This window comes from Pleuronectes platessa, chromosome 11, assembly GCF_947347685.1.
Source record: "Pleuronectes platessa chromosome 11, fPlePla1.1, whole genome shotgun sequence".
Lineage (NCBI taxonomy): Eukaryota > Metazoa > Chordata > Actinopteri > Pleuronectiformes > Pleuronectidae > Pleuronectes > Pleuronectes platessa.
In genome coordinates this window covers 15,389,306-15,414,889 of record NC_070636.1, presented here as the reverse complement: position 1 = coordinate 15,414,889, position 25,584 = coordinate 15,389,306, and the positions used below count along the sequence as shown (strand labels likewise).

At 42.3% G+C, this 25,584-nt stretch overlaps 2 protein-coding genes and 1 long non-coding RNA gene across 4 annotated transcripts in view; 2 read left to right on the top strand and 1 right to left on the bottom strand.

Moving 5' to 3' along the window:
* fsip1 (fibrous sheath interacting protein 1) overlaps nt 1-975 on the top strand; it is a 32,103-nt gene extending 31,128 nt beyond the window's left edge. For both annotated transcript variants that reach the window (XM_053434923.1, XM_053434922.1), the window contains exon 10: nt 163-975. In XM_053434923.1, the coding sequence (XP_053290898.1) occupies nt 163-267 (105 nt within the window). In that variant the 3' untranslated portion in view covers nt 268-975. The remainder of the gene's footprint in view (nt 1-162) is intronic.
* Nucleotides 976-3,826: 2,851 nt separating this feature from the next.
* LOC128450720 (thrombospondin-1) lies at nt 3,827-12,676 on the bottom strand. The gene is made up of 22 exons (XM_053434342.1): nt 12,537-12,676; nt 12,364-12,445; nt 11,491-12,050; nt 11,318-11,396; nt 11,090-11,179; nt 10,890-10,990; nt 10,406-10,531; nt 9,892-9,988; nt 9,621-9,794; nt 9,347-9,523; nt 9,093-9,266; nt 8,692-8,972; nt 8,390-8,608; nt 8,177-8,284; nt 7,595-7,754; nt 7,366-7,484; nt 6,727-6,961; nt 6,405-6,632; nt 6,032-6,303; nt 5,837-5,934; nt 5,605-5,744; nt 3,827-5,512 (listed from the first exon to the last, which is right to left on the bottom strand). Exons 2-22 carry the CDS (start codon nt 12,425-12,427, stop codon nt 5,505-5,507), a joined length of 3,510 nt encoding a protein of 1,169 aa, XP_053290317.1. The 5' UTR covers nt 12,428-12,445; nt 12,537-12,676; the 3' UTR covers nt 3,827-5,504.
* A 4,251-nt stretch (nt 12,677-16,927) lies between these two features.
* LOC128451349 (uncharacterized) lies at nt 16,928-17,875 on the top strand. The gene is made up of 3 exons (XR_008340092.1): nt 16,928-17,032; nt 17,471-17,610; nt 17,727-17,875. It is a non-coding gene; the product is annotated as an uncharacterized LOC128451349 (long non-coding RNA).
* Nucleotides 17,876-25,584: the final 7,709 nt, after the last annotated feature.

The following is a 25,584-nucleotide window of genomic DNA, read 5'->3' as shown; positions in this document are numbered from 1 at the left end:
CTAACCATGGCATCGTGACTTCTGTAATAATGTGACATTGATACTCCTACCAGAGGTCTGTGTGTGTGGTTGTAATAAAATGGTTGGTTTCTGTGTTTTCACACAAACACATTCTTGACATATACTTCTAAAATAGTACGTATTGTCTGTGTATTTTTGCAGAACGAGTCTTCAGACCTCACGGAGGAGGAGTTACTCAGACTGCTGGAGGAATGTGAGCTGACTGAGTGTTGGAGCCCACAGCTGGAGACGACTGACACGACGTGATGATCTGAAGCCTTATTATCAGAGAGTCCGTCTAAAATATGACATCCTGGCTTGGACGTCACGAGACACATGTAACAGCTTTAAGATTTATGGAGTTATAACTAACATGTCTTATAGCCATTTACATAAAATGACAAAGAACAAACATGATTCACGATGTGTCAGTGTTAATAAAATGATAGTTCGAACTTTTGGTTAAATGATAAATTAGGCAAGAGAAAACATATTTTTATCCTAATTGGCGTTTTCAACATATTGTTATAATTACTAGTTTTCAGGAACCAAGATTTTGCAGATCTCAGGTGAATAAAAAAACAGGAGGTTCTGTTGAGTCTTCAAAAAATAGCTAAAAACTTCCAAGGCCTGGCAGACAAACAGAGGGACAGGTGATGTGAGCACAGGAGAGATGATGTGAGCAGCCATCTAAATCTAAAAATCACCAAAATATTAACAGCAAGAGCGGAAAACACAGAGTCCAGAGCTTGATTACCTTGTGGGAAAACAGGAGACGATACACCGGAGTTTTATGGAACAGGAATTGGGTGGAGTAGTGAGCCAGATTGATATCAGCTCTAGGGGAGAGCAGGGTAATGTGGAATTTTTTTTTAATTTGCTCCCCTCTAGGCGAGCTAAAATGATATATCAGTCAAATTTATACATTTCCCATTAATTCAGGATGTTTTCTAGCAATGGAAATGATCAGAATGTTTTCAGGACAAAGGGCAGTGAAAATATGATTGTTTTTAAAAAAGTGGTCTTGTGTCTCACTTTACCCCGGCTACGTGTCTCACTTTACCCCGTAGCCGGGGTAAAGTGAGACACTTACTTTATCCACTTTAAAACTAACATAACAACATATGTTGTAATAGTTAAAATCCTGACATCGTAGAAAAGCTGTCATGCCAAGAAACTATAAACCAGGTAGACAACCTGGGGCCAAACATCCCTCGCAGAGATGGAGAGTGCAGCCGCTGAGCAACTCCTCCTTCATGGCAAGGGGGGAATGGGAGGGGCTTGAAACCATAATGGTCAAATGACCACAAATGTGTTCCGTTGCCTAGATACAGGGGGTGTCTCACATTGCCCGATGTCCCACATTACCCCGCTCTCCCCTACTTGATAATGAGGAGGGGAAACTCAGGTAGGAGGAGGGTGACCTAGCCACGCCCTGGAAAAAAAACTCAGGAGATACAGAGATTAGCTTTTTCAAGAAATTGTACTTTCTTGATTCTTGTTTTTCTGGGTTTGTACCCTCGTGGTTCAATGCACTTTTTGTAAGTTGCTTTGGATAAAAGCGTCCGCTAAATGTAATGTAATGTAATGTAATGTAATACAGGGAAGGAGTAAAGAAAAACACAACAGTCAGGAGAGGATGGAGAGTCATGCTGCCAGATCCTAACATATACAGCTGCATTGCCTTCTGTTGTTATATTGCATGTTGACATATTGGCCTATGTGTGTGTGGACAAAGTAACTCAACAACATACGGATAGATTTTGAACAGATTGGTTGCAACATATTGTACTTGGGTGGGTAAAATATTGAATGGTCAAAGTTCAAGGTCATCAAAAATATGATCTGAAAAACAATTATTAGGGAAACCCAAGAAGTCAAATGCCATTTGTTCAAAAAAGCATATTTGGAAGTATCTCTGCACCCTGTATGAGCCAACGCTTATATTGCTCAGAAATGTATTCCCCATCATGTGTCATATGATAAGTGACATCATGAACAAATCACAAAGAAGTCCAATGAAGTTCAAAAGTTTCTCAAATATCTGCATCCTACTGAGCTATTGACACGACCCAAAGAAAAATATATATATACAGTTATTTTTGATGATATGGTAGGAATGAAATCACCATGACATCCCTATGAAGTCAGACAATTACATAATATAGCGTAGAAATGATTTAACCTTTGCAACAAATAAGATACGGGAGAGAATCTTATTTATTATAACATTCATCATCTTATGGTTGTAATGAAATCAAAATGACATCATGATGAAACGCTATTATTGCAATATATTTAAATAGTTTCACCTGATTGGGGTGTATACAGTGTGAATGCATGATTTGTATTTGTTTTTATCTCTCGAGGACAAAGAGCAGCTGGGCCACACTTTGTAAAAGTATCATAGATGAGAACAGCAAATTACTCTCATTAAACCTAACAACTGTGTAGGCTCGCCACAGAATGTTCTCCTGCGTGGGGTCAAGTCTAGGCATGAAATATAGTACTGCGTGTTGGTAACGTGTGATCAGACATCCAGCGAGGCTGTTAATCAGGATGTATGCTCCACATGAGTGATACTCACATCCACTTCATCTCCTGCCGTTCCTGCCATTCCCACCTCTATAGTTGATCTGCTTCACTGTGGGCCAGATTAGTAGGATCTTCCGCTGACAAACGATTTCTATATCTCTAAAAATCATCCCATTTGGTTTGTTTGGGAGATTTGCTGAAGCTGCCCAGACAGTCCCTATTTGGTCCTGCATGCGCGGCGCAAGACGCCGGTCTGCACCTGGCTGACCTTAGCCCAGATGTCACGCCTCTCCTCTCTCCTGGCACTCCGGACACCTACGGGCCCATTCGTCTCACTCTTCACCTCAGCCACACATTCTGACCCCATCTAACAGACAGGAATTAGCTCACATTCCTCCGGATTGAAAACACGTCAGCCAGGTGAGCCCTCCAAGGTCAAACCCAGATGAGAGGCCTGCTATCGCTATCTGTCCAGGAATCTAAACAGACGCCCCTGCACACGTCTGACCGAGCAGTCACTTTTCAGAATGACCACACCCGGTCAGACTTGAGTTTTATACAAATTCCGTATGTTTGTAACGCCTTCATTCACATATTAGTCCCCATTTTACAAACACCATCCATGTCATGGATGTGATATATTTTAAGGAGGACAGATATTCTGCTCATTATGGTTAATGGAAACACAGTGAGCTCAGAATGGTAAGAATGAGGTCACTTCTAATGTAAAGAGACTGGCGGCATACTTTTGGGTTTTCTGTCATGACCCTCACTGGTGCCTTAGATTACAACCTTTTCTGGCCCTGGGGAAGATCTAAATTAGCAGTCTTCTGGTGCAAAGCATCACAGTCAGTGAACTGCTGATACCTCATCTGTGGTGTTTTGACAAGTTTTATTCCACAATGCACATTCTCACTGGCATGAGTTGGGACCACAGCCACAACTGGAAATTCTACCCCACAAGAAGCATGCAAAACTCCTCATGTGTTCATTTCCCATGGATTGTGTCTTTTGAAGGTGTAAGGAGATGCCATGTGCCGTGTTTAATCACATATCTCTATGGATGTGCCTTTAAGTGGGTTATACTTCATGTTGAGTTTTCCTGATGTTGACTACCGAGGATACATCCCTCTCTCCAAGGCTTCACCAGACTCAGCTAATGGGTTCCAGTCACTCGACAAAGTGTGGCTCGGCCCCCATTGCTTTTGAACGTACGATACTTCAATCAAAGTGGATATGACTAACTCTCTGACTTTTGTTTGCTCCTCAAAAAGTCACAGATTGTCCAAGACACTTAGTAAGTGTTTATTGTTCACTTGACATTACAAAATAACAGGTAGGAATATAAACAGCACTTAGGGTAGAAACTATAAAACAACGTTTATAGAAAAGCTTCACTAATAATTAAAAAAAGACATACAAAAAAAACAAAATAACAAAGACATCCTCATGTCAGTGTGCAAATAAGTTTATACAGACAGAAACGCTTCCATATGAGGCTACGCTTCTAGATAAATTATTTAAATAGCATATATCTACACAAATGAAATTACCTCAACATAAAACAAACACAATAATTTATCCCCCAAAAAATGCACAGGAAATACGTACAGCACATCATTTATTTTAATCCTTTACGTTCCTGTTTGGGCTTCTTTTGCTACAAAAATATCTTATATACAGCATATGAATGATACTAAAGTCTTGCTTAAAAAACAAAGAAGCCAACCAATTTATACTCTGTTGTTAAGAAGTGTGATTCTTGTGTATTGCTGGCCTCAATACAGAAAGAATTAATGAGGTAATATTTGTACATAAAGGGTTTCATTAGATTTTCCCTCGTCAGAAATGTACACACAAGCTCAGGCACACCAGTCATGCACACTGTGCAGAAGCAACAAATGGCGATAGTGATATATCTAACTGTTTTGGTCACATGTAATGCTTTATCTTGCCAAAAGTGAATAGTGATTTCATTTACTTGGTTGTTAATAACATTCTAAGATGGCAAGGTGCAAAGATGAACGAGAATTAAAGCCTCTATGATGAATACGTAAATACAAACATCCATACTTACAATGGTTAACTCATATCAGGAAGTAGACTGGCCCTTGATGTTTACGTCCCGTGACGCATTCAATAAAGATTAGAGATATGAACATAATATTTTCTAATAATTACTGTCCAAAGCAGTGTGCGATGTGCTTGCTTTGGGGCATGTGCTGCCCTGCATTTTGTGCGATCCTCATTTTCTTCTAGTGCTCTTTCCTGAGAAGACCAAGTCTTTGGGCCAGTCCTAAGCATCAGCTAAATACAAGACCTTGTATATACAGGTCTTTGTGAATGTGTGGGGGAGGTGTCATCAATAGAATTGAAAACTAATTTTGACTCAGTTGGGTGGCACATAAGCAGAAACACACTAACACCATTCATACTCTTTAAAAGCAACAGTCAGTCCATACTGTCCATGGTCCCTCAACAGTTCCTTCAAGGGGCATATTTACCCCGGCCTTAGAAACTACTACTGCTTTCTTCATACTGACACAAGCTTTGAGCCCACAGCAGATGTAGATTAATGCTCAAAAGCAAACAAAGGCAAATTTAAAACATCAAGCACTCTTTGGTCCCTCATCAAAAGAGGAAAACCTCCAACCAACAACAGTTCAGGTGTGCAAAGCAATAGAATGTGGCCCTTTTCCAATATAGATCAGAGCAACAAAGTGAGTCGGCCAATGTCTTCTGAGCAGAACTGCGCTCAACATTTGAGTTTGGTGCAGTAGTGCAGAATCGTCATCGAACTTTCATTTGGCTTTAAGTCCTGAGGTCAGTTTACCTCACTTCAGCTCACTTGCTCGTCATTCCTCCAATGTGCATTTCTCAAAGGAAAAGGTTAAAGATATTTCCAGGTCTCGTATTATATATTCATATTGACAGACTGATACATTCTTTCGCAAGGCTCTGTGCTCCATTTATGTATCTGAAAGAAATGAATGACAGAATTCATGTTACAAAAAAGAGTCTAAGGTGATGAAGTTGTAGTTAAGCGTAAAACATCAATTATGTGCCTACCTCTGCATTCGTATTTGAGGTCGGAGAAGTAAACCATCTCCTGAGAGAAGACGTACAAGCCTAGTCGCCCACCAGCGTATGTCTTGTCAAAGATGTTTCCGGAATCGGCCATGATTCTCTTGCCTTCAAACATGACCACCCTAAAAATATAAAGGTAAACATGAGCTTCTTTTCAAAGTAAAGTGTCCAGGTTTAAAGTTGAGTGAAAGACTGCATGAGGATTTCAGCTTACCTGATAAGTCCAGTCTTGGGTCTATGGATCAGGTGCCATCTGTAGGCCGTGAAGTCCTTCCAGCCGATGTTCTTGGGGTCATGCCACAGAGTGCGAACCTGGAGAAAATAATTTTAAAGGTTGATGAGTAACAGTCAAACATTGTGTTAACTTTTATCTGACATCTTAAACTCAAGTCAATGAATCTATGCTCACCTGGTCTGGGGTGTCCCCGGTGTGCCACAGGGCATTCCTCAAGTGCTCACCAGGGCCAGTGGTGGAGTTGACCACTTTGATTGACAGGCCAGAGTAGCCTTGAGCTTTAGTGGGTGTTTGGGACCAGTAGGTCTGTGTGATCTGTTTCCACATGACCGTGTAGAAGCGTGAGCTGGACTGGTATCCAAACACAAACCCAGCGTAATCATCATCTCTGTCCGTGTTGATGAAGAATGTTCCTTTGAAATCCACTGCACTGAACTCATCATAACCTGAAGTGAGAGAGGTGATGGTTCAGAAATGGTTGGCCACTACTTAGTGTCTGTATAGTAGTGTGTATTTGTAGTGAGATGTCTGTCTGTATATAACGTACCAACAGCAATGCCAGGATCACAATTGACTGTCTGGACCAACTCCTTGCCCTGATGCCGGACCACCCAGTTGGGGTCAATCTGGGAGGTACCCTTGGGGTCCAGAGGAACCATCTGGAATCTGCGGAAGTCTGTTTCGCTGATGGCAAAGTTCTCTGGACACACATCATTGATGTCCAGAACATTGTCTTGATCAAAATCGTCTTTGCACACATCACCACGGCCATTACCTGAAAACACAAAATATTAATATTTAAAAATAACATTACAAGAAGGAGTTAATTTCTAAAAGACCCGGTTTGACTCAGAGAACGACTGACTCACCATCAGAATCCAGTTGATCAGGGTTAAAGGCCAGTCGACAGTTGTCTTTTTCATCGGGGATGCCGTCATTGTCGTCATCATGGTCGCAGGCATCACCCTTGCCATCCTTGTCATGGTCTGCCTGGTTGGCATTAGGGATGTAGGGGCAGTTGTCCAAGTTGTTCTGGTGACCGTCCTCGTCAATGTCCTGGTTGTTGTCGCACTTGTCTCCAATGAGATCTGAGTCAGCGTCGAACTGCAGGAGAAAAACAATTAATTTATAATAAGATTTCTCAAAGACTGACTGTCACACTGTTAGACACTTATCCTCCCTTCAAATAACTCCTGCCACTATTTTCCCACCAGCCTCGATATGAGAGGAGGTGTGGCCCCTTGTTTTCATGTATGTAAGCAATGTCTCTTCAGATAAATGTCAATTGTCAAACTCAGCAGACCTACATATCCATATGTAATCCAGAGGTGAATCAATAGAGAAAAGAACATGGAGCTTTGCATTGTTCTTTTCTTAAAGCTCTAACATTCCTCTCCTTCATTAAAATGTTTGCAGTGTTAATGGAACTTCAACAGAGCTACATGAGAGATCGTAATATAATGATCAGTTGCTGTAATTGGAATGTGAAAGGTGAGATCTGTCTTTACCTGATCAGGATTGTGCTCCAGAGGGCAGTTGTCACAATGGTCTCCCACACCATCTCTATCCGTATCTCTCTGGTCCACATTGTAAACATAGGGGCAGTTGTCGTTCTCATTCAGAATGCCTGTTCAATCAAAACATACTCTTCTTAGACTTTAGGACAGTGTGTACATGCTCTCTTAATAATGAGGAAATGACAACATTTCTTGGACAGAAGTTAGGGAAATCTCCTACCATCGCCATCAATGTCAACTGCACAGGCATCACCCTCTCCATTGTTGTCCGTGTCGGTTTGGTCAGTGTTGGCCTCGTAAACACAGTTGTCACAACGGTCGCCAACATCATCTCTGTCTGCGTCGTACTGGGCAGGGTTGTACACTCTTGGGCAATTGTCCTAAAATCATAATGAAATATAGATTAATTTGGTAAAGTAGGTCAAAGAAATTATATGTAAAGGGAAAAAAAACTTTGCTTTCGAGGGCTTTCTTTCCTTTCTTCCTCTCATTGGAATGGGATATTCCACTGCATGAGAGCCGGTAATTTCTACCACAACATTTTTCTTGCCCAGCCTGCCAAATCTCCACTTAGAAATATGGGCCTCAAGCCACATCATCCTCAATCCTGGCTTCATGCTGAAGTTATATTAAACAATTCCTATGCTGCTGCCTTTCCATTCTAGCTCTCTGTTGAAAGCACACAAACACGGGAGCTACACATTCCTACTGCCCAGAGGAAGGATGGCTGCAGCTGATTGCTATGTCTGGTCTCTGAGGAAATCACAGCTTGAGGCTAAATAAAACTGCTGCAATGACTCACCCTATCATCGGGGATCCTATCATTGTCATCATCATTGTCACATTCATCACCCAGGCCATCTTTGTCATGGTCTTCCTGACCAGAGTTGGGAAGGTTGGGGCAGTTATCCTATGAGGGAACAAAAGGGTGGTTAAGGAGGCGTTCATGACAATAATAGAGTGCAGCTGGGTAATAATGGCCTTTGGTATTTCTGTCCACATGGGGTCTAGCTACCTTCTTGCAGTGGTAGGTAGCGTTCTCCACACACAGCAGGTTAGTGTTGGGCCATCCATCCAGGTCAGTGTCCTCGCCACAGATCAGGCCATTCCCGGCGTATCCTGGCCTGCACTCGCAGCGGAACATGGAGTCGGAGAAGACACCCAAGTAGATGCATTTCGCATTTTTATTGCAGTCATGGGTACCATCCAGGCAAGGGTTACGAGGTGTGCAAACCTGAAGAAAATAGCAGAGGATTAGCCAAAATCTAGGTAACTAGGCCACTAGCTACAAAATAGATAGTAAGTAATAAATCAAACCTGTTTTTTAGCAGTTGCCTGTTCCACTCCTTTTCCAAAGGGCTGAGGGCCAGAGAAACGTGCGGGGCAAGGCATACAGTTGTAACCAGGCTCAGTATTCTCACAGCGATGGATTCCGTTATGAGTGTGGCAAGCATCAGATACTTCTTTACACTCATCAATGTCCTTGCAGATGACGCCATTCCCACGATAGCCAAGGGGACACTTGCCACACTTGAAAGAACCATCAGGGAAGCTGGTGCACTTTGTGCCAGAGAAGCATGGGCTTGACAGACAACCATCTGTAGAAAGAAGTAATTCATTCATATTGAACTGCATGATAATAAAGGAGTCTATATCTATTCTTTAAAATGGAAATGTGTTGTGAGTTAAACTACTTTAATTCTATTTTAAATGCTCACCAATAGGACAGTCCTCTTTGTTACACAATTGAGACGTGTCGGCATCACCAACACAGTCTTTTCCACCATATTTGGGGACGGGGTCAGAGCAGAGACGTTTGCGGTTCTGAACTCCTCCACCACAAGTAACAGTGCAGGTGTCCCATGGTGACCAAGGTCCCCAACCTCCATTGACTGAAAGATAAATAAAAAGGAATATAAATTTTTCGCGCAAATGGCGCGCATTCTTAGATACTTTGGGGCTGAAAACCTACTAGGGCAAGGCGACTTCTGGCATATTTCAGTCTGACGTCCTTCTCCCTGGCAGTCCCTGCCATCCAACTGGGGCGTGGGAGAGTTGCAGAGGCGGATTCGGGTGATGACCCCCTCACCACAGGTCACAGAGCATGAAGACCAGGGGGACCAGTGACTCCAACCACCATCCTGTTTGACTGTGAGCAACACACCAATTAATTCATCATGCTATGAAATTGAGAATATCACTCTGGTTGTGTGATACTGTACTGTTTGTAATACTGAGTGACTTACAGCGTTTGTCACATTCCTGAGGATAGCAGTCACGGGTCTGGACAGATGTGCCCTCACAATTGCTGTTGATTCGGTCACAGGAGCGTCCACGTTGCTGGATGCCACGACCACAAGTCACTGAACAATGGGTCCATTCAGACCAGGGAGACCATCCATCCTCAGCATAGTCACTCGCTGTGGGGGGTGGGATAAAAGTTAAAGGATTATTACTTTGAAAGAGATCAGGTGACAAATGGAATCATAATTCGGGTAAATTGAAAATTAGACTTACGTGTTCCACAGCGAGGGCAGCACTCTCCGTCGGGCACGGTGGCATTAGCACATGGGATCAGAGGGCAGGAGATTTTGCGACACACAGTAGCAGAGTTCTGGATAAAGGAACAGTCAAATTAGTGCAAGAATAACGAGTGAAATGAATGCCTGACGGGCTGTCGAAAAAACAGGCTTTGCTGGTTCTTTTCCAAGCCTAATTGCTGTATTTCACAAGGGAACGATCTTTATCAGGGACATAACACTCCTGCTGTGGTGATAGAACTCAAGAACATTCTCCCACTAACACCTAACTAATTACACAATACACTGACACCCTTCACTAGATGTTACAGTGGGGAAAAGGAACCCTGCTACCATGTTTATAGTGCAAAAGAGGTGTTGATGGATTTCAGACAGGAGCAGTGTGATTATAACATTAGCACAACTTTCCCTTCATTACAGCCAGGATACAGGAAACATAATAGATGTCTGGCCTCTGACAGTTGCATTCCAGCAGGTGTGGTGACATTTACCTGGCAGGTGCACTCAGTGCAGTCGTCCACAGTCCATTCATCTTTGTTGTTGTACATGATGCCATTGTGGAAGCAAACTCCACTGTGGATGTTCATGTGAGACTTCAGCAGATTGCTGTCCTCAGTCTACGGGACGGAAAGAGAGGCAGAGACAGAAAACGGGGTTGCTCAGGATGGAGAATGGAAAAATTTCACTTTGCCAAGGTTCCAGCACAAATGAATCACTAACCAACACTGTGATTAAGACATTGCTTGACTCTAGTGAAGCAGTGCAAATGCAATCAGCCGCCAAACATATTTGTATATTCACATGGGTCTCATTAAGGACTTGGCCGGGGACTGCCATTACAGCGACAAGTGGCCACGCACTGGAAATGCGTAAACTGGAAGCGGGGGGGGGAGATGGAGAGGAAAGGGGAGGAGGGGAAATATAGGGGGAGCAAATGATGACGAAGAGCAGACCCCGATGACCCTTCAAGCTTACCACTTTGCCGAGCTTGTGCGACAGCTGTTTGACAACTACACCGAGACTCTTGAGCTCCTTAAACATACTGGCGATATCCTCACAGGAGAGGCCACAGACATCTGAATAACAGAAAAGGAAAATCCAATAAATCCCCTCAGCTCTTAACGTTTAGTAGAGCAGAAGCACAGACTTGTCTCTTTGCAGAGAAGAGATCTCACCTTTGGATTTGTGGCCGGTGTAATCAGTCCTAATAGCAGGACTGGAGCCGTTGACTGGGTTGTCCAAGGTCATGACATCAGTTAAGGATGCTGTTGGGGGAAAGAAGAGAGAAGGCAAATGAATTGTGGTGTAGTCGTTTTTTTTACATCCTTTTACACCTACAGATGTTTGCATAACATTAAGTGATTTATTAAGTAATAATGATAATTTTTATCTTAACTCTTTACCTCCACTCTGGCAGCCCTTATTTCTCAGTATGGCATCAAGAGTTGTCCCAAAGACAAAGCGCACATTCTGAAGGACTCCCTGATGAAAAATTAGTTCAAGTTCAGGTATTATGTGAGCAAGATACAGCGCACTAATATAATATTTTTAATTTTTAGAAAAAAATAATTCATACCATGAATCTTTCCTTTACAGCCCCCTTTCCAACCCTGAGCCTGGCGATGTCTGCCACCTCCTGGGTCAGCACCTTCTGGATGGGCACGTCCAGCTCTGACACATTGATCTCCTCGCAGCCAACAAAGAGCTGAGCACGGTCATCCTGCACGAACAATGTGACATTCTTCCAGTGTCCGGTAGCCAAGTCTGCGTCCTCAATGGACACCACCTGCTGCTGGCTCATGGTGGAGTAGACCAAGTCCAGGGTGCTCGCCTTGCCGTTGGAGATGATCTCAAAGATGGGTCCGGATCCATCGTTCTTCTCGATGGTGAGGAGGCTGCCGCGGCTCCTCTTGAACTGCTTGAGGTTGGCGAGGAGAAGGAAGCCCCTCTCGGCCTGGATGGAGTCAAGGAGGTCCCTGAAGGAGCTGTCTGGGACAGGGGGGATCAGGTCTGCGTTCAGGACCTTGTACGCGGGACTGTAGGGGTCCGCACCTTTCACCACGCTCACTCCGTGGTTTCTCTTGCCGACTTGTGCCAGGTCGAATAAGTCATATACACTGTTATCATCACGGTTCTCTGCAGCAGGAGGAGAGGGCAGACACCGGTAGATTATTTATTTATCGTCATAATGACTGTCTCCAAGAAGATGAAGGAAAACAAAGAAAAACAATCTAACAGAACTATAACTGACAGTACAACATTTGTAAAAATACAGTATTTATTATAAAGATTAAAATATTCAAAAAAATGTTTTATTGTTTGATCAACCTTCACTCTGAAAATAACCTGAATAATAACAGTAACAATTTAAATCCGTATAAGAAATATTTATTTCTATTATAAGGGAAAGGTTTTAACAGGTTAAATAATAGTCATTTTCCATTCTCACCTGCCAGTCTTGCACCTTCGCACCTCCAAAGCATCAAGAGCAAAAAGATGCCGCACAGCATCATCTTGAAATCTCAACTAAACTGCAACCAGAATAACATCACGTTAAGCATCTTTACTCTACATCTGCTAAATGAACACTAATGATATTATAATTAGAAATAATCCACAAACCTTTAGAATAAAACAAACTTGCTGGGAGAGATAAAAAAATGAAGAAGAAGAAAAGGAAAGTCCTTGCTAGTCAGCTGTATTTATCCCGTCTCTCCTACTGCAGTTCTGCTTGAAGCTCATCAGATTGGAATAAATAAAAGTGTCTCTGAGCTCCTGCTCATTTTATTCCGGTGTTTCCACTTATTCCTCTGACTTGTCTGTCCAAGGCAGGAGCTATTTAAACAGTTTAAGGACATTCCTTAGCTCAGTCTGCACCAATGGGAGGGCTGCAGCAGAGAGGGAGGGACTTGTTTTCTTACCTCACAGCCAGTCACAGTAATATCCGAGACTAACACACACACACAGAGAGACACAGCGAGAGAGGGAGAGAGGAGGGATGAATGCATTCCTGAGCCGAATTTCCATCACCGGAAAAATATTTCATACACGCACCTCAGCCAAGACGTGGTCGTTTCCGGTCAAATATAAGTCTGATACCTCGTCCAATAGTGTCAAATTCATAAAAAAATGTCCTTTTCTAAAAATATTTCCTTTTTTTCTTTCTTTCTTTTTAAAGATGATCCAAAAAAATTAGTAGGCAAATTAGGTGAGTCGACAGGTAACACAAAACCAGTTATGAGCAGATTTAAAAGTCATATAAAACTTTAAATTGGATTTCATACCCTACACTCAGATGTTAAATCCAGTTTATATAATGACATACAGCAGACTGGTTCATGGTGCACTCCTTATGTTGCTTTAACTCGTCTGACCACCAGGGGACTCATTGAGTAATGAATGTAAGTTTATTTGTCTGACTGAGAGTGAGAGGATGATACTTGTCGCTGTGTTGTTGTCTTTTGAAAGAAACCTTGGAAGAATAAAAAACAACATAACAATTAGTAGTTAACAAAGTAACCTAGTACTCAATAAGTAATAAAGGGTTTGGGTTATGGTTATAGGATATATGAATGTATACAATGACTTAAGTCTGTAAAAGTATTGTCAAAGTCAGTTTTGAACCAGTGTGAAGTTATTATTTAATCAAAAAATACGACTGATGTTGAAATGAGGTGGAAAATGTGTCCCATAAATATGTCATGATTTTTTCATCAAGATCCATAATTTATTCTCTAGGGAATTTTCAAAAATGTTAAAAACAAAATGTTAAAGAAAGTGTTTGAAAAGTTCCTGAATCCCCCAATAATATATTATAATATAATTATTAGATTGTTGCTAGTGCATTATACCGTTGTAACTGTGTGATAGCTTTAGCTACTTTTCATAAAGTTATGGGATGTTTAGTCTAGAGGTTTTAAACTCAGGGGTCGGGCCCCAAAATGCCTCAGAGGGGTCACAAGATTAATCGAGTATAGAGAGAAGAAAGTTCAGTAGAGTAGAAGCATGGAACAACACTTAAGTTAATGCACTCAGTAATTTTTTACTTCTATCCATACGGTTTGATGGTGAATTGAAGAAGAAGACGACATGAGACATTTCCCTGAATTCCATCCAAATGGTGACATCACCACTAAGATGAAGGTTAAAGTGGAAAGCTGACTATTTAACCTTTGACCTCTTCTCTCTCTCTTTCTCTCTCCTCTCCCACACAGAGCAAAGACTGAATCGTCTTTCCCGACAAGAGAAGCATGTTGGTCTTATTCACCGAAAAACAAAGTGGAGCTACTCGGCGACTTTTCTCATGCCAGCATGCAGGGCTGTGGATTTAGAGGAATGTTTAAGAAAGGGAGTGAGTGTTTGACAGTGATGAAAGTCTTCTGGAAAAACAGGGGGATCACTGAGGCGCCTACATGCTGTGATGACTGTAAAAAAGAGAGGTACCTAAAAATAGGTCAGATATATGGACAAATGATCACGACGAGACACAACATCTGGATTGTTCCTCAGCCGGCGTGAACTTACCACAGGAAACTCAGGATTTTTATGGCCTCTGAAGTCTTTGTGACATATAGAATTTACAACATATATTACTCACCCTGGTGACACATAAGCATTAAGGCTAGATACGGGGGTGATGATGCTTCACTGGACAAATGCTCGAACGTACACGCGTGTGGAAAATGCCTTTAAATCAGTGAAATGGGCTCATGTCGGAATAAGAGTGTCTGGTTTCATTGAAGTGCAGATATGAGAGTCAGGTGGGACTGGGCACCTCCCCCTTGGTGTGTCTGTGAGCTCCCTGTGTGGGTGGTGTGGCTGACGAGACTGTGGTGGAGGTGAAGCGATTTGACAATCTCTGATGAAAATCCACCGAACTGAGCCAAAAGCGCAGCGGAAACAGACCAATAGATAGCGACTGTTTACTCTGAGTGTGTTCTCAAGGGCTGGGTGAGATCACGCTCACACACACACACACACACACACACACACACACACACACACCAGAGGGTGTGGGAGTTATTTAGAAAATCACCCTAACCCTTACCCTAACCCTATCACAATGTTAAAGAAAGTAATACATCATTTCTAAATCCACCCACAGATGCGGTTCCACACAAACCTTCCATGGGTCTTCTCTGACCCATATACCACATCTTTCCACCAAGGTTGGTTATATTCTGGTTAGTTGTTTTTGTGTAATCCTGCTTACAAATAAACAAAGCAACAAACCAACAGACAGGGGTGAAAACATAAAAGGTGGTAATAATTTCCAGTTATTGCTGAGAAAACCACTTGAATGAGTTCCCGTGCTTTGATCATCATATGGTTAGCATGAGTAACGTGTCTTTCACAGATTGCCAGAAGCAAGAGTTTAAAATACAATTATTTGTCAGCAGCTGTTAAATATAACTTGTGAACTTTAGAGGTGCAGGTAGGTGGATTTTTCTTCCATCAGCTCATTAATTAACACAGTAAATCTGATGTTTGTTCTCAGCTGAGGGGCTGCTGGCACGAACCTCATGTTCAAAGATGTGAGATTCCTCCAAGCACTACATGCTCTTATCAAGTATTTACACTAGCAACCCCCAAAATCATCATGGAAAATAAGTAGGTGCAGTGCATTCAGAGATAACGCCTGGGGCTGCTTCTTTACTCTGCACGATTAAGACCTAAAAGTAAAGGCTCATGAGGCAGGACTAATATTATGAATAAAAAAGTTTGTACTCAGTAATTACTGTTGATAGGGCTTAAACTGGCATAAATTCAACATGAATGACTCATGAAAGTCAAGAAACTAAGCAACGTGGTCTCTATAGCAACAAATACAACCTCAGAAACAATAACGGAGCTGCACTGCATATATGTTGGACAACCGATGAGTCATAACATGCATCTGAGGAGCCAGGTGAAAAAACCTTGTCAGCATAATAAGTTATTACTGCTATGTATTTAACATCGATACTTTACACCACCATGAGTTTAAGCTGAACCAGCGACACAAGAGCCAATCATTGGGTTTTAGAATAAGAACAAATATTCAGCATTCATTCTGTTGCTGTACGAGAGGATTTACTGTGTTTGATGTCAAGATGTCGTGTGTGAGTGTGTATGTGTGTGGTATTACTGACTTTGTGGGGACCTAAATCTGTTCAGGAAGTCACATTATGGGGACAAAGGCCCCATACCGCAAATCATTGCATTTCATAGTAGAGTCTCATTTTAAGGTTTGGTTAAGCTTAATTTAAGGTTGAGGTTGTTAGGGTTAGGCAAGTTGTAACTAAGGTTAAGGTTAAAAAAGGTCTCTTCAAAAGTTGACTGAAGTTATGGAGACATGCCGTTGTGTGTGTGTGTGTGTGTGTGTGTGTGTGTGTGTGTGTATACTCGTTTTTGCCACCTCTTAAGGACCTTTACCAGCACCAACCTTGTCAGGACCAGTAGACCTCATGGGAACTAAATAATAATTTCAGAGGTCCTGGTTAAGGTTGGTGGTCCTCAATGCATGGTCGTCAATGCAAAGTCATAATAAGCATAGCTGCACAAACCTATGTGTGTGTGTGTGTGTGTGTGTGTTTGTGTGTGAATTGATATGGACTATAATGCCTGGATGTTGAAGTTGAGCTGAAATGTCAGAATCATTGTTTTTTTCCACTATCTTCAGTACTGTCAATCAGTATGTTTACGAGTGCATGGGAACGGCACACTGATCCAGTTTATAGGACTGATGTTAGGCAACGTATGACACAGAGAATCTGTGTTATAGGACCGACAGGTTGAGACCATCTCCTGAAATCTCAGTCGTTAGTCATCCAACATGGTTTCTACTTGTCCAGCTTCAGCTGCAGTTTGTAACTGCACGATAATCTGTTTATTCCAAGGAAGAGGAGGTGTGTGTGCGTGCAGTAACAACGCGTCATCCTGCATTTTATCAGTCAAAAACACGCCCGGGGGGAAAGCTTGTTTAAGTCATGCATTAGGAGGAAGAAACAAAAAACATTACAACAGCTGGAGAGAGAAAGTGGAAAAAGTTAGTCGCAGGCCTGCGCTGCTTCTAGTCACACACAGAACAACACAAGTCACTGATAAAAGAGTTAGAAGAGAGGGTCACTTTCAAGAAGGTAAGTCATTGGTCAAATCTGTATTTTTTCATTTTGGGAACTATTGTAAATGCATGTTACAACACTGACAATAATCCAAAAACACATTCAGTGACGCAGGTAAAAAAAGAAAACCCCTGATATTATAACCTAGTAATATGTTTGGTGGCTTTGGAGACTTATCAGGTAAACACTGAATATATGTCGAAGCATCTATTTAAATAGTAATTAACCATTCAAATATAACGGAGTGGCTTAGTGCTCATCCACAGAAATTCAGGATTCATAAGATCTGATTTATGAAAGGAGCCGAAGGCAGCTTGTTGCCAGACTAAACAAAATTGTTATGAAATTCTTTCAGCTGTTTTCTCTTCAGCTCTACATCCCAGAGCACTGAAATGACTTGGAGCGCATGGCCGCCGTAAATCATTTGATCGTTTTCCACGCTTTGCCTCGCAGGGATAAAAGAGGAAAATATGGATATTACCGGTGGCTTTGGAGTTCGTGTCGTTTGGCCAAAAAACGATTCTCTTTGAAACAGCCCTAAAAAGAATGTATCCTGTCTGTGGTGAAATACAAATGTGAAAAGCATTCTGCATGTAAGCGTTTTTCCAAACATTTGCACTTATAGTTATGCACCATAAATCTTTCATGTTTGAATCGTACAGTAGACGTTTTGCCGCGTGCGCCACAATTAATTGGATTTTATTTGCAGGGAATCTGTTGCGATAACACTGCCACTGCAAATGAGCAGAGAGGCATGAAATCTTGTGGTGGGATTCAGCTCAAGCTCATCTTTGGATGCACGCATGGAAGAAAATGATGAATTGGTTGCAGTGACTCCGCTCGATTCCGGCAAGTGATGTCAGGGTCTGATTATGTTGGAACTACACGCCGAAAGCTTGTCTTCTCTCAATGTTTACAGACAGACACCAAGTCATCCGTGGTACTCCCTGCATGCCGGTCGCACAGAGCACGGAACGCTTCGGGCCCGCTGAGTGATGCCGGTAAATGCTTGCTGCTGTGGCTGTGACGTTTCTGCCGCTAAATGCACACCTTTGACTAATGAGCTGACAGACCACACGCCACTCAGCTGTACTCTGGAATGTTAGAGTTCTTCAGAAAGACCTGGGAGAGAGTGTTTGGTTTTTGAAAGAACCGAGGCTCAACAGGCCGGAGCTGCTGATGACCACACAAGTGGATAATGACTTTTGGAAAGCGTTAAGTCAATGCTTCGACAAGAAACTTCATTTCCAGGGAAGAGTCCAGCTTAAGACAACACTAGGGTGTTTTTCTTTGGAGACAGCAAAAATGACATAATGGCTTTGAAAAATCGACATGAGAAATGTCAAAAAGAGTGAGAGCTTGCAGTAGCTGTATCGTCAAGAGTTTATCTCATAAAACGAAAGGTGATTATCAGCATAAAGTTTTTATAGCCATAATGTGCAGCGTATTTACACACTGAGCAAACACAGCTTAATTTTGCATTAAGTTGGAGTCATGTTTTCTGACTGCCCAGAAACAGTTAAGTTTATTAATAGGATAAACCCCTCGAGATGAATCATCTTGTTTTCAAGGAGGGTCCTATCCACGAACAACTCAAAACATGAGACAAAACACAGGAAGACGCCCTCTCACGCCCAGTCACACCCACTGATGACAAGTTAATCACCATAAGTATAAAGTAAATATACACAAAAGGCATACACATCCCCATATAAAGGATTTCTCTCTATAACTAAAACGGTGACTCTACAATAAATAAAATTATAGAAAACACTTCATTAAATGGGACCCTTTATATGGAACTTTATAAATAAAGTTCCATATAAATCTAATATGTATTCGAAATACATCAAGTCATAATCATCTAACACAAACATGCAGCTGCACATTAGGAATAAATAAGTTCAATATTTTAAGATGCAGAATATAACAAATTCCCAAATTTCCTTTCCTTTTCTAAGTTTCACCCACGACAAACTCCCAAGAAAGAGTAAAGCTTACCTATAGCTGAAAAGTCAGAGTCAGTTGCTCCGGACATGTTCCGTTGCTTTTCTTGCCGGCCGCTGGCTAAGAAAATGAGAACAGCAGAAAAATTCACCACGAACGAATTGGTGTGTTTCGTCACATTTCTTACACGAAAGTAAAACTGAAAACAACAGACCAACAAACTTCTCAGGGTGAAAGCGAGATGCCAAACACGTAGAAGTCGCTGATGAATTCACAATTCATGTGTTCCCTCCTGTATCCTCCATCTAAACGCCACCACTCACCTGAATGTTCCAAACGTTTCCCTGTTGTGAACATGTCTGACCCGCAGAATATTCTGCTGCGTTCTTCACAGGAAAAACCAACTGCGAATGTCTTATCTTCACTATACTAACTTTCACCAGTCAGTTGGCTTTGTCTGCCATCATGTACAGTTGACTTATCATGACATATCTCAAACATTTCTATCACTTGTAGCAGAGAAAATGATATTTAGCATTGTGAAAGATGTTAGTCTATTTGGTAGTAAAAGCCACAAACTCCCCAAGTAGAAGAGAGATGTTCCAGGGTTTACATTTCAGCATCTCAGAGCTATTATTTTCACTGACTGCTGGTGATGTAACATTTACTGTCAAACAAACTGCCCTGATGCGGAAATAAAAACATTCAGTTGCAAGTCATCGTGTTACAGTCTCCCGCTCGACATGCAGTTTGGCTGCTTTCAGCTGGAATTCTTGGAAACGTGCGGCTTCATCGCACACAACACAAGACTTCGTAGAAATTAATGGCGTGTTGTGTTTTTTAGTGCAGGGTCACCTGAGAATTGTGGCTGGGGTTTCATGTTCAAGTGAACCTACTGTAATTTCAACACTCATGGAAATGAGTGAACGCAGCGTGTGGTGATCTCAGGCAAAGCCTCCATACGGAGCACCACTGGAGCCCGTCTCTCCCACAATCCCTCAGTTTCCTCCAGCTACTGGGAAATATGCCCTATAAAAAAACATGCCTCACTGTTAGTGTTGTGCAGTGGGCTGTACAGTCAGAAGCAACCTAGAAGTTAACAGCACTACTTCATACTTCCAGTTCAGTTCACTATGTGACCCTGCTTTTCTCGGCCTTCGCACCTCAAAGTTCCACTGATTTTGGGAAGTGTGCTCTCACTGTGTCACCCTGAGGGATATCAAACCAACCGGTGAGGGCAGCCAGGTGAGACCCTGCACGCAGCCACCCCCTCAGACATTAACCAGCCCGTTTACAGCGCACCGTACAGTCAGTGCAGTGTGCCACTTTGCATCTCTCCCATGACATCATATTGCTCCGTGATGATGCACAGAGTTTAATTGTTGTCAAAACCACTTAATGGAGTTGGATATGAGCCCACGGGGTCAACTGCTGCTGGCTGCAGCCAAAATGAAGCCTGAAGCACTTCCAGTGCTTTTATTTGGCCTTTTACAGGAGCACTGGGCTCTACCAAACTGAACGGAGAGATCCTAGACCTATTTATGCTTCAAATGTGAGCAAGGATATGACTAATTACTGTACATTGAAAAGACAATAATGGCAGAGAGGTGCAGGGTTTAGAAATTACAGCAAAAAAGGTTGCTGGTTCCAATCCCACTTTAGCTGGGGATGGGTGGAGTTTTGATGTTTTCTAGTGTCTGTGTGAGGGTACTTCAGCTTCCTCCCATAGTCCAAAGACATGTCGATGAGGGTTAGGTTAACTGCAGACACTAGATTTTCTTGATTGTCTCTTTATAACCATTTATAACTCCAGAGAATGACAGCACATTTGGGTCCAGACATTTTCCGAGCTTTGCCTTTTTATAAATGAAGACTGCAACAGAAAATGCTCTGCTCAGACAACCCAGACATCTCCAGAGTGTTGGAGATCTGCAGCTGAACAACCTTCAACTCACCCTCCCCTTCCGAACATGAATTAGAACCTGTGGTGGCCTTCAGTTGTCATAAAAACTTAAAAGGTGTTTAGTTTGTCCAGTCTGGGTTACTGAGAGGTCTGCCTCTGTAGAGAGGACCCGCTCCCGATGTAAATATAAAGTATTGAAACATAAAGGGCATTTCAACCACTGTCCTGTTTAGAGACCAACTTTACCACCTCAGTGAAGTTTCCCAGCAACTCAATTTTGTGTAAACTTGTGTGGCTGTGCAACAAGCTGTAAACACGGTGTTTTCACATGATCACCTTGTAACATAAACACCTCAGCAAACAGTTGATATAAGACACAGAGCAACATTAATCTGGACTCATGATTCAGCTTCCTGGAAAATGTAACTCCTGCACCTACGCTCGTCTTAGCTCCCATCAACCCCTGAGAACTGTAGCTAATTAGCAGCTATATGTTGCAATATCTTCACCGGCTCTAACTGTGAATAGCTGTTTGCTGGGCTTAATGGGTGCAGTGGACTTTAATATGGATTTGTGCCATTGACGATTGAAATGATTGAAACAAGGACAGGACCTGCAGGGTGATAATTCTCTGTGTTTCATTACCCTCAATGACACGTTTTTACATTCTTAATACAAAAACATGGATTCATTCAACTTGAAAGCTACTTTTGGCACTGCATAGTCAACAAGTGAGGTTCGCAAGCTGCGGTTGTCAAAGCACAGAGAAGAAAAACGTCACCTCATCTGCACACGCAACCACACACAGTTCTGTGGAGTATTTCATTGCTGGGTATAAGTGTCAGGCAATGACTTTTCATCCTAGGTGTCGAGCTTTGAAAACCTCATCGCTCATGTGCAGGACGAACTCTCTTTACTGTGTAGGTGAGGAGATCAGAGACGACCCCCTGCGGAGGCAGGTTTGGGACAGGAATCTCTTTCGCCTCACCCCTCAGTGAACTGGGCAGATAAACGTGACTGACCTACCTTTGAGATGAGAGAAAAGAAGCTGGCTGTACACTTCTGCCTCTGAGCATCTATCTTCATTTTTGACCTAATAAAAACTGGAGTGCGGTCTCGTCTTCCCCACCAGTTTCTGGGGCGCTCTGCACAAGACACTCTGCTGATAAACTTTGTTTGTCTACGCTAGCTGTTGATTATATATTTTTTTCAAGATACAAAATCCTAGGTTTTCATGCAAAAGCTTCCCTATGTGTGGGATTCCTTACATTCTTGCAGATGCTCTGGCTGAGTAGAACCAGGTGGGGTTTCAATATCCTCCAGTATCTTTATTGCACAGAATCGCCTTGAGCTATAGGTTATACACTTCTGCATGAGCTGTGCAGGAATTCCCAGCTCATACTGCACATGATCAACTTTGACTCCCACTGCACGACCCGACTGGAAACCTTATAAAATGTATGGATTTGAGGACTTTTTGTTTTGTTTGCCATTATCAGCGTAGACCTGTTAGTGCACATGTAGTGTATTCCCTGCCCCTGCAGTTGCATGTGAGGATTGGTTGCATGCTACCTTGCAAATTTGTGTAATTTACTTGTTTTTTCCTATTTGCCATCACTTTAAAGGTCTGCAAATGTACCATGCAGCATTCGCCACTGATTCAAAACAGTTTGCTGTGTCCACCGTGTTCTGGGAAGTGTGCCATCCACAGCCATTCCACTGCTCCTCTCCTGGAAACTAATCAACAGAGTCTGTCGGGTTCACGGTGAAGGAGCAAACTAATGGCAGCAGTTTATTTTATCATCTTCTTCGTGCTTAATAAAGACAAGTGCCCTTTTTTAAATTGACTGTGCGTAGTGTTGTTTTTTCTTTCCAGTGAGGTCTCACAGGCAAACTATGAAAGACGATAACAAGTCTTTTTCCTGCTGTGTGTTATTGATTTACACAACATGGATCTTATCAAAGAGCAGCTTCACTCGGCTGAGATGTTGTCTCATCAGTCCAATTAATCCCTTATTATTTTCATCAATCAACCGACGGTCTTTCAAATGTTCCTGCATTTTGGATAAACTTGGCAAAGCCGGCACAGTCTCCGAGCCACTGTTGGTGTCTGGGAAATCTGCCTAGGAATGTACTCAAACACACTTATTGTCTTGGCTTTTTTTTTACTCCATTTGAATGTGTAACCTTTGGGCCTGTTAGGGCCACTAACATCTTGGAGAGCAGTTACAGGATGTGCTGACTACTGTTCATAGTCTCTACATCTTTTAAATCTATCACTCCATGTCCCTGGGGGATTTTCTTGCAGCTGCAGCTGCAGGGGGGCTCCTGAGCACTGAAGGTTCTCATCAATAGCCACAACGTATATACATTAAGATGAGTTATTACAGCTCCTTTTAAAGTTTCCTTTCAGTTGGGTTCTGTGAGCCCAGAGCAGTTTACCTTGTTTTACTGGACAACACTGTCCAGACAGGAATCCCTGCTGAGTCAAACTGATCTATAAGGTTTTAAATGACGAGCCTGATACACCATTGTTACGGTCAACATTAGTGTTACAAAAGCACAGGCCAATATGTGGTAGATTTACTGTAATACCAGGTGAAACAGTCGAGCGGTCGTGTTTGGCAGCAGGCGGGAGCCCGTGCTCGGCCCCGTGTTGTCTCGGTTGCTCAGGGGGCCACTAAAACAGAACACATCTGCTTATTTTTCTTACAGTTCACCGTCAGTGAACCAACACACTGTGCTTAAAATACAGACATGCAATAAATATAGAGCTGAGCCCGGCTATTGGGTCATCGGTTATGTTAAAAAAGACAAATAAGATGGAGCATCTTTATGTTCTTTTCACGCACAGCCTCAGATGTTTGTTGATCACATACAATTATACATCTTTTATTGAGCTTATTAGATTTTCTAACTTTGAGTTCATCATTTGAAATCCTTGCATACAATAAATATTTTCCAGGATTCCTGACACCAACCACAGGCATGACCTGTGAGCATGACACTGTATTACTTTGACCCAGTGAAACGACTCTGAGGAATTTGGATCACTGACGGAACTGCGTAGAAGCACATAATGAGTGTATGAACTCTAGGGTCTAGTTGTTACACTTCAAGCCAAAGAGGTGACTCGTGCACTGGCTGAAATCTGGGCAACACACAATTTGTGAAAAAAAGATTAATTCCAAAGACCAACAAAAGCCCCAGCAAGTCACAGATGGACTGTGCATCACTTCCAGTCACATGCAATGTGGGACATGCCAGAACGCGCAGATGTTCATCGCAAGGCTTCATGATCATAATGTACTAAATATCACTACTCGATACCTTTCTATAAAAAATAAAAAGATCTTGTTTTTTCCCCACAAAACTTTTCCACGTAAAATAAAAACACTGAAATGATCAGTTCAGGACGGCTTTCGTCAATAATTCCCAAATCTTGCTTCTAATCTCGACTTCAAAGCATTTGTTCTTCAACAGGTATTAGTTTAAAATAATATTTTCATCAACAGTCATTTGAGTTGCGTACACGTTTCTTGGTGATGAATTCTCTCTCCATGTTTTTGCCACATGTGCTACATTCTCCCGATGAGCTGTTAATGAATACCTTCAAGTGATTTCTCAACGTTTGGATCATGGTTGGTGCAGCGTGGAGGGAGTTCGGAGCTATAAAAAGACTAGAGAAGAGGATCACGCTGAACACTCGACCAGATTTATTAGAACAAGCAAAGAAATCGCAGGAATTTCCGTACATTTTTGGAGGAAATGGTGATTTCTGAGAAAAGGGGTCGAGTTATCGGGTCATCACCCCTTCGAGAGTGTCGGGAAACCCCCTCATCCCCCCATCCTTTGTATCTTTCCATGCCCTGCACAAATCGGAGGTTCCCTCCACTGGTGGAGTTATAACTCTTGTTGTCATGTCGGAGAGTTTACGGTAAAGCTGAAGCATGCATGTGGTATGCCTCTGGGGACCCAATGGAAAATCCACGTTTTCTGGCCTCATGGTTTGAAGGGGGGTGAGGGTGGACGGCAGTCTAGAAGTCTCTGTAGTGTGGAAGCACATTTCCACCAATGTGTTCAAATCTAAATCGAATCAGACTTTGTTGTCCTTTTACCAGACATTCAACAGTAATGCAGTCAGAAGGAAATTGTGTTTCCCTTGGATCACTAAATAATTTAAAAGAGTAAAGCAGATCACATATAAAAAAAGTAGTATGTAAGTGTCTGCACTGCTTTGTTAGCTGCATAAGGTCACAAAACCATAACATGAATAAGGTGCAGTGTGTAAAGCTGTGTAAAACCTTCCTGTAAAGCTAATGTACACACCATTTTTATTACTGATGACAATTTAAGATATCCGTTTGGAGCTCTGCAGTGCCTATAGACGATCAGATAATATCTCTGATCAGCTGCCAAGATTAAATGTTAGGGACCGAATTTGGCCGTGTGATTTATCCTGCATGTGGTGAACACCTCGACCAGTCGCCACACAGCTGCTTGCAACATTTTTACGGTGTGGAGCTTTGGCTGTACGATATAAACATGGATCCAGAATAAAGTCAGCGAACAAATATGAGGGCTGCGTGTGCCTTTGTTCCAGTAGATGTTGACGCAAGTTGACATCGGACGTAGCAGGGTAATCCTTGTCATAATTTTGGTGAAAGGTAACAGATAGAGCTACTAAACAAAAACACATGCTCGGACACTCTCCTGC

What these genes read in the sequence shown, in the direction of transcription:
- LOC128450720 (XM_053434342.1), bottom strand. Translation starts at nt 12,427, where the DNA reads ATGATGCTGTGCGGCATCTTTTTGCTCTTGATGCTTTGGAGGTGCGAA. An exon ending in CTGTAAAGGAAAGATTCATG is followed by an intron (nt 11,397 to 11,490) that starts GTATGAATTATT and finishes ATTTTTCATCAG; the next exon opens with GGAGTCCTTCAGAATGTGCG. An exon ending in TGATCCTGGCATTGCTGTTG is followed by an intron (nt 6,304 to 6,404) that starts GTACGTTATATA and finishes CTCTCACTTCAG; the next exon opens with GTTATGATGAGTTCAGTGCA.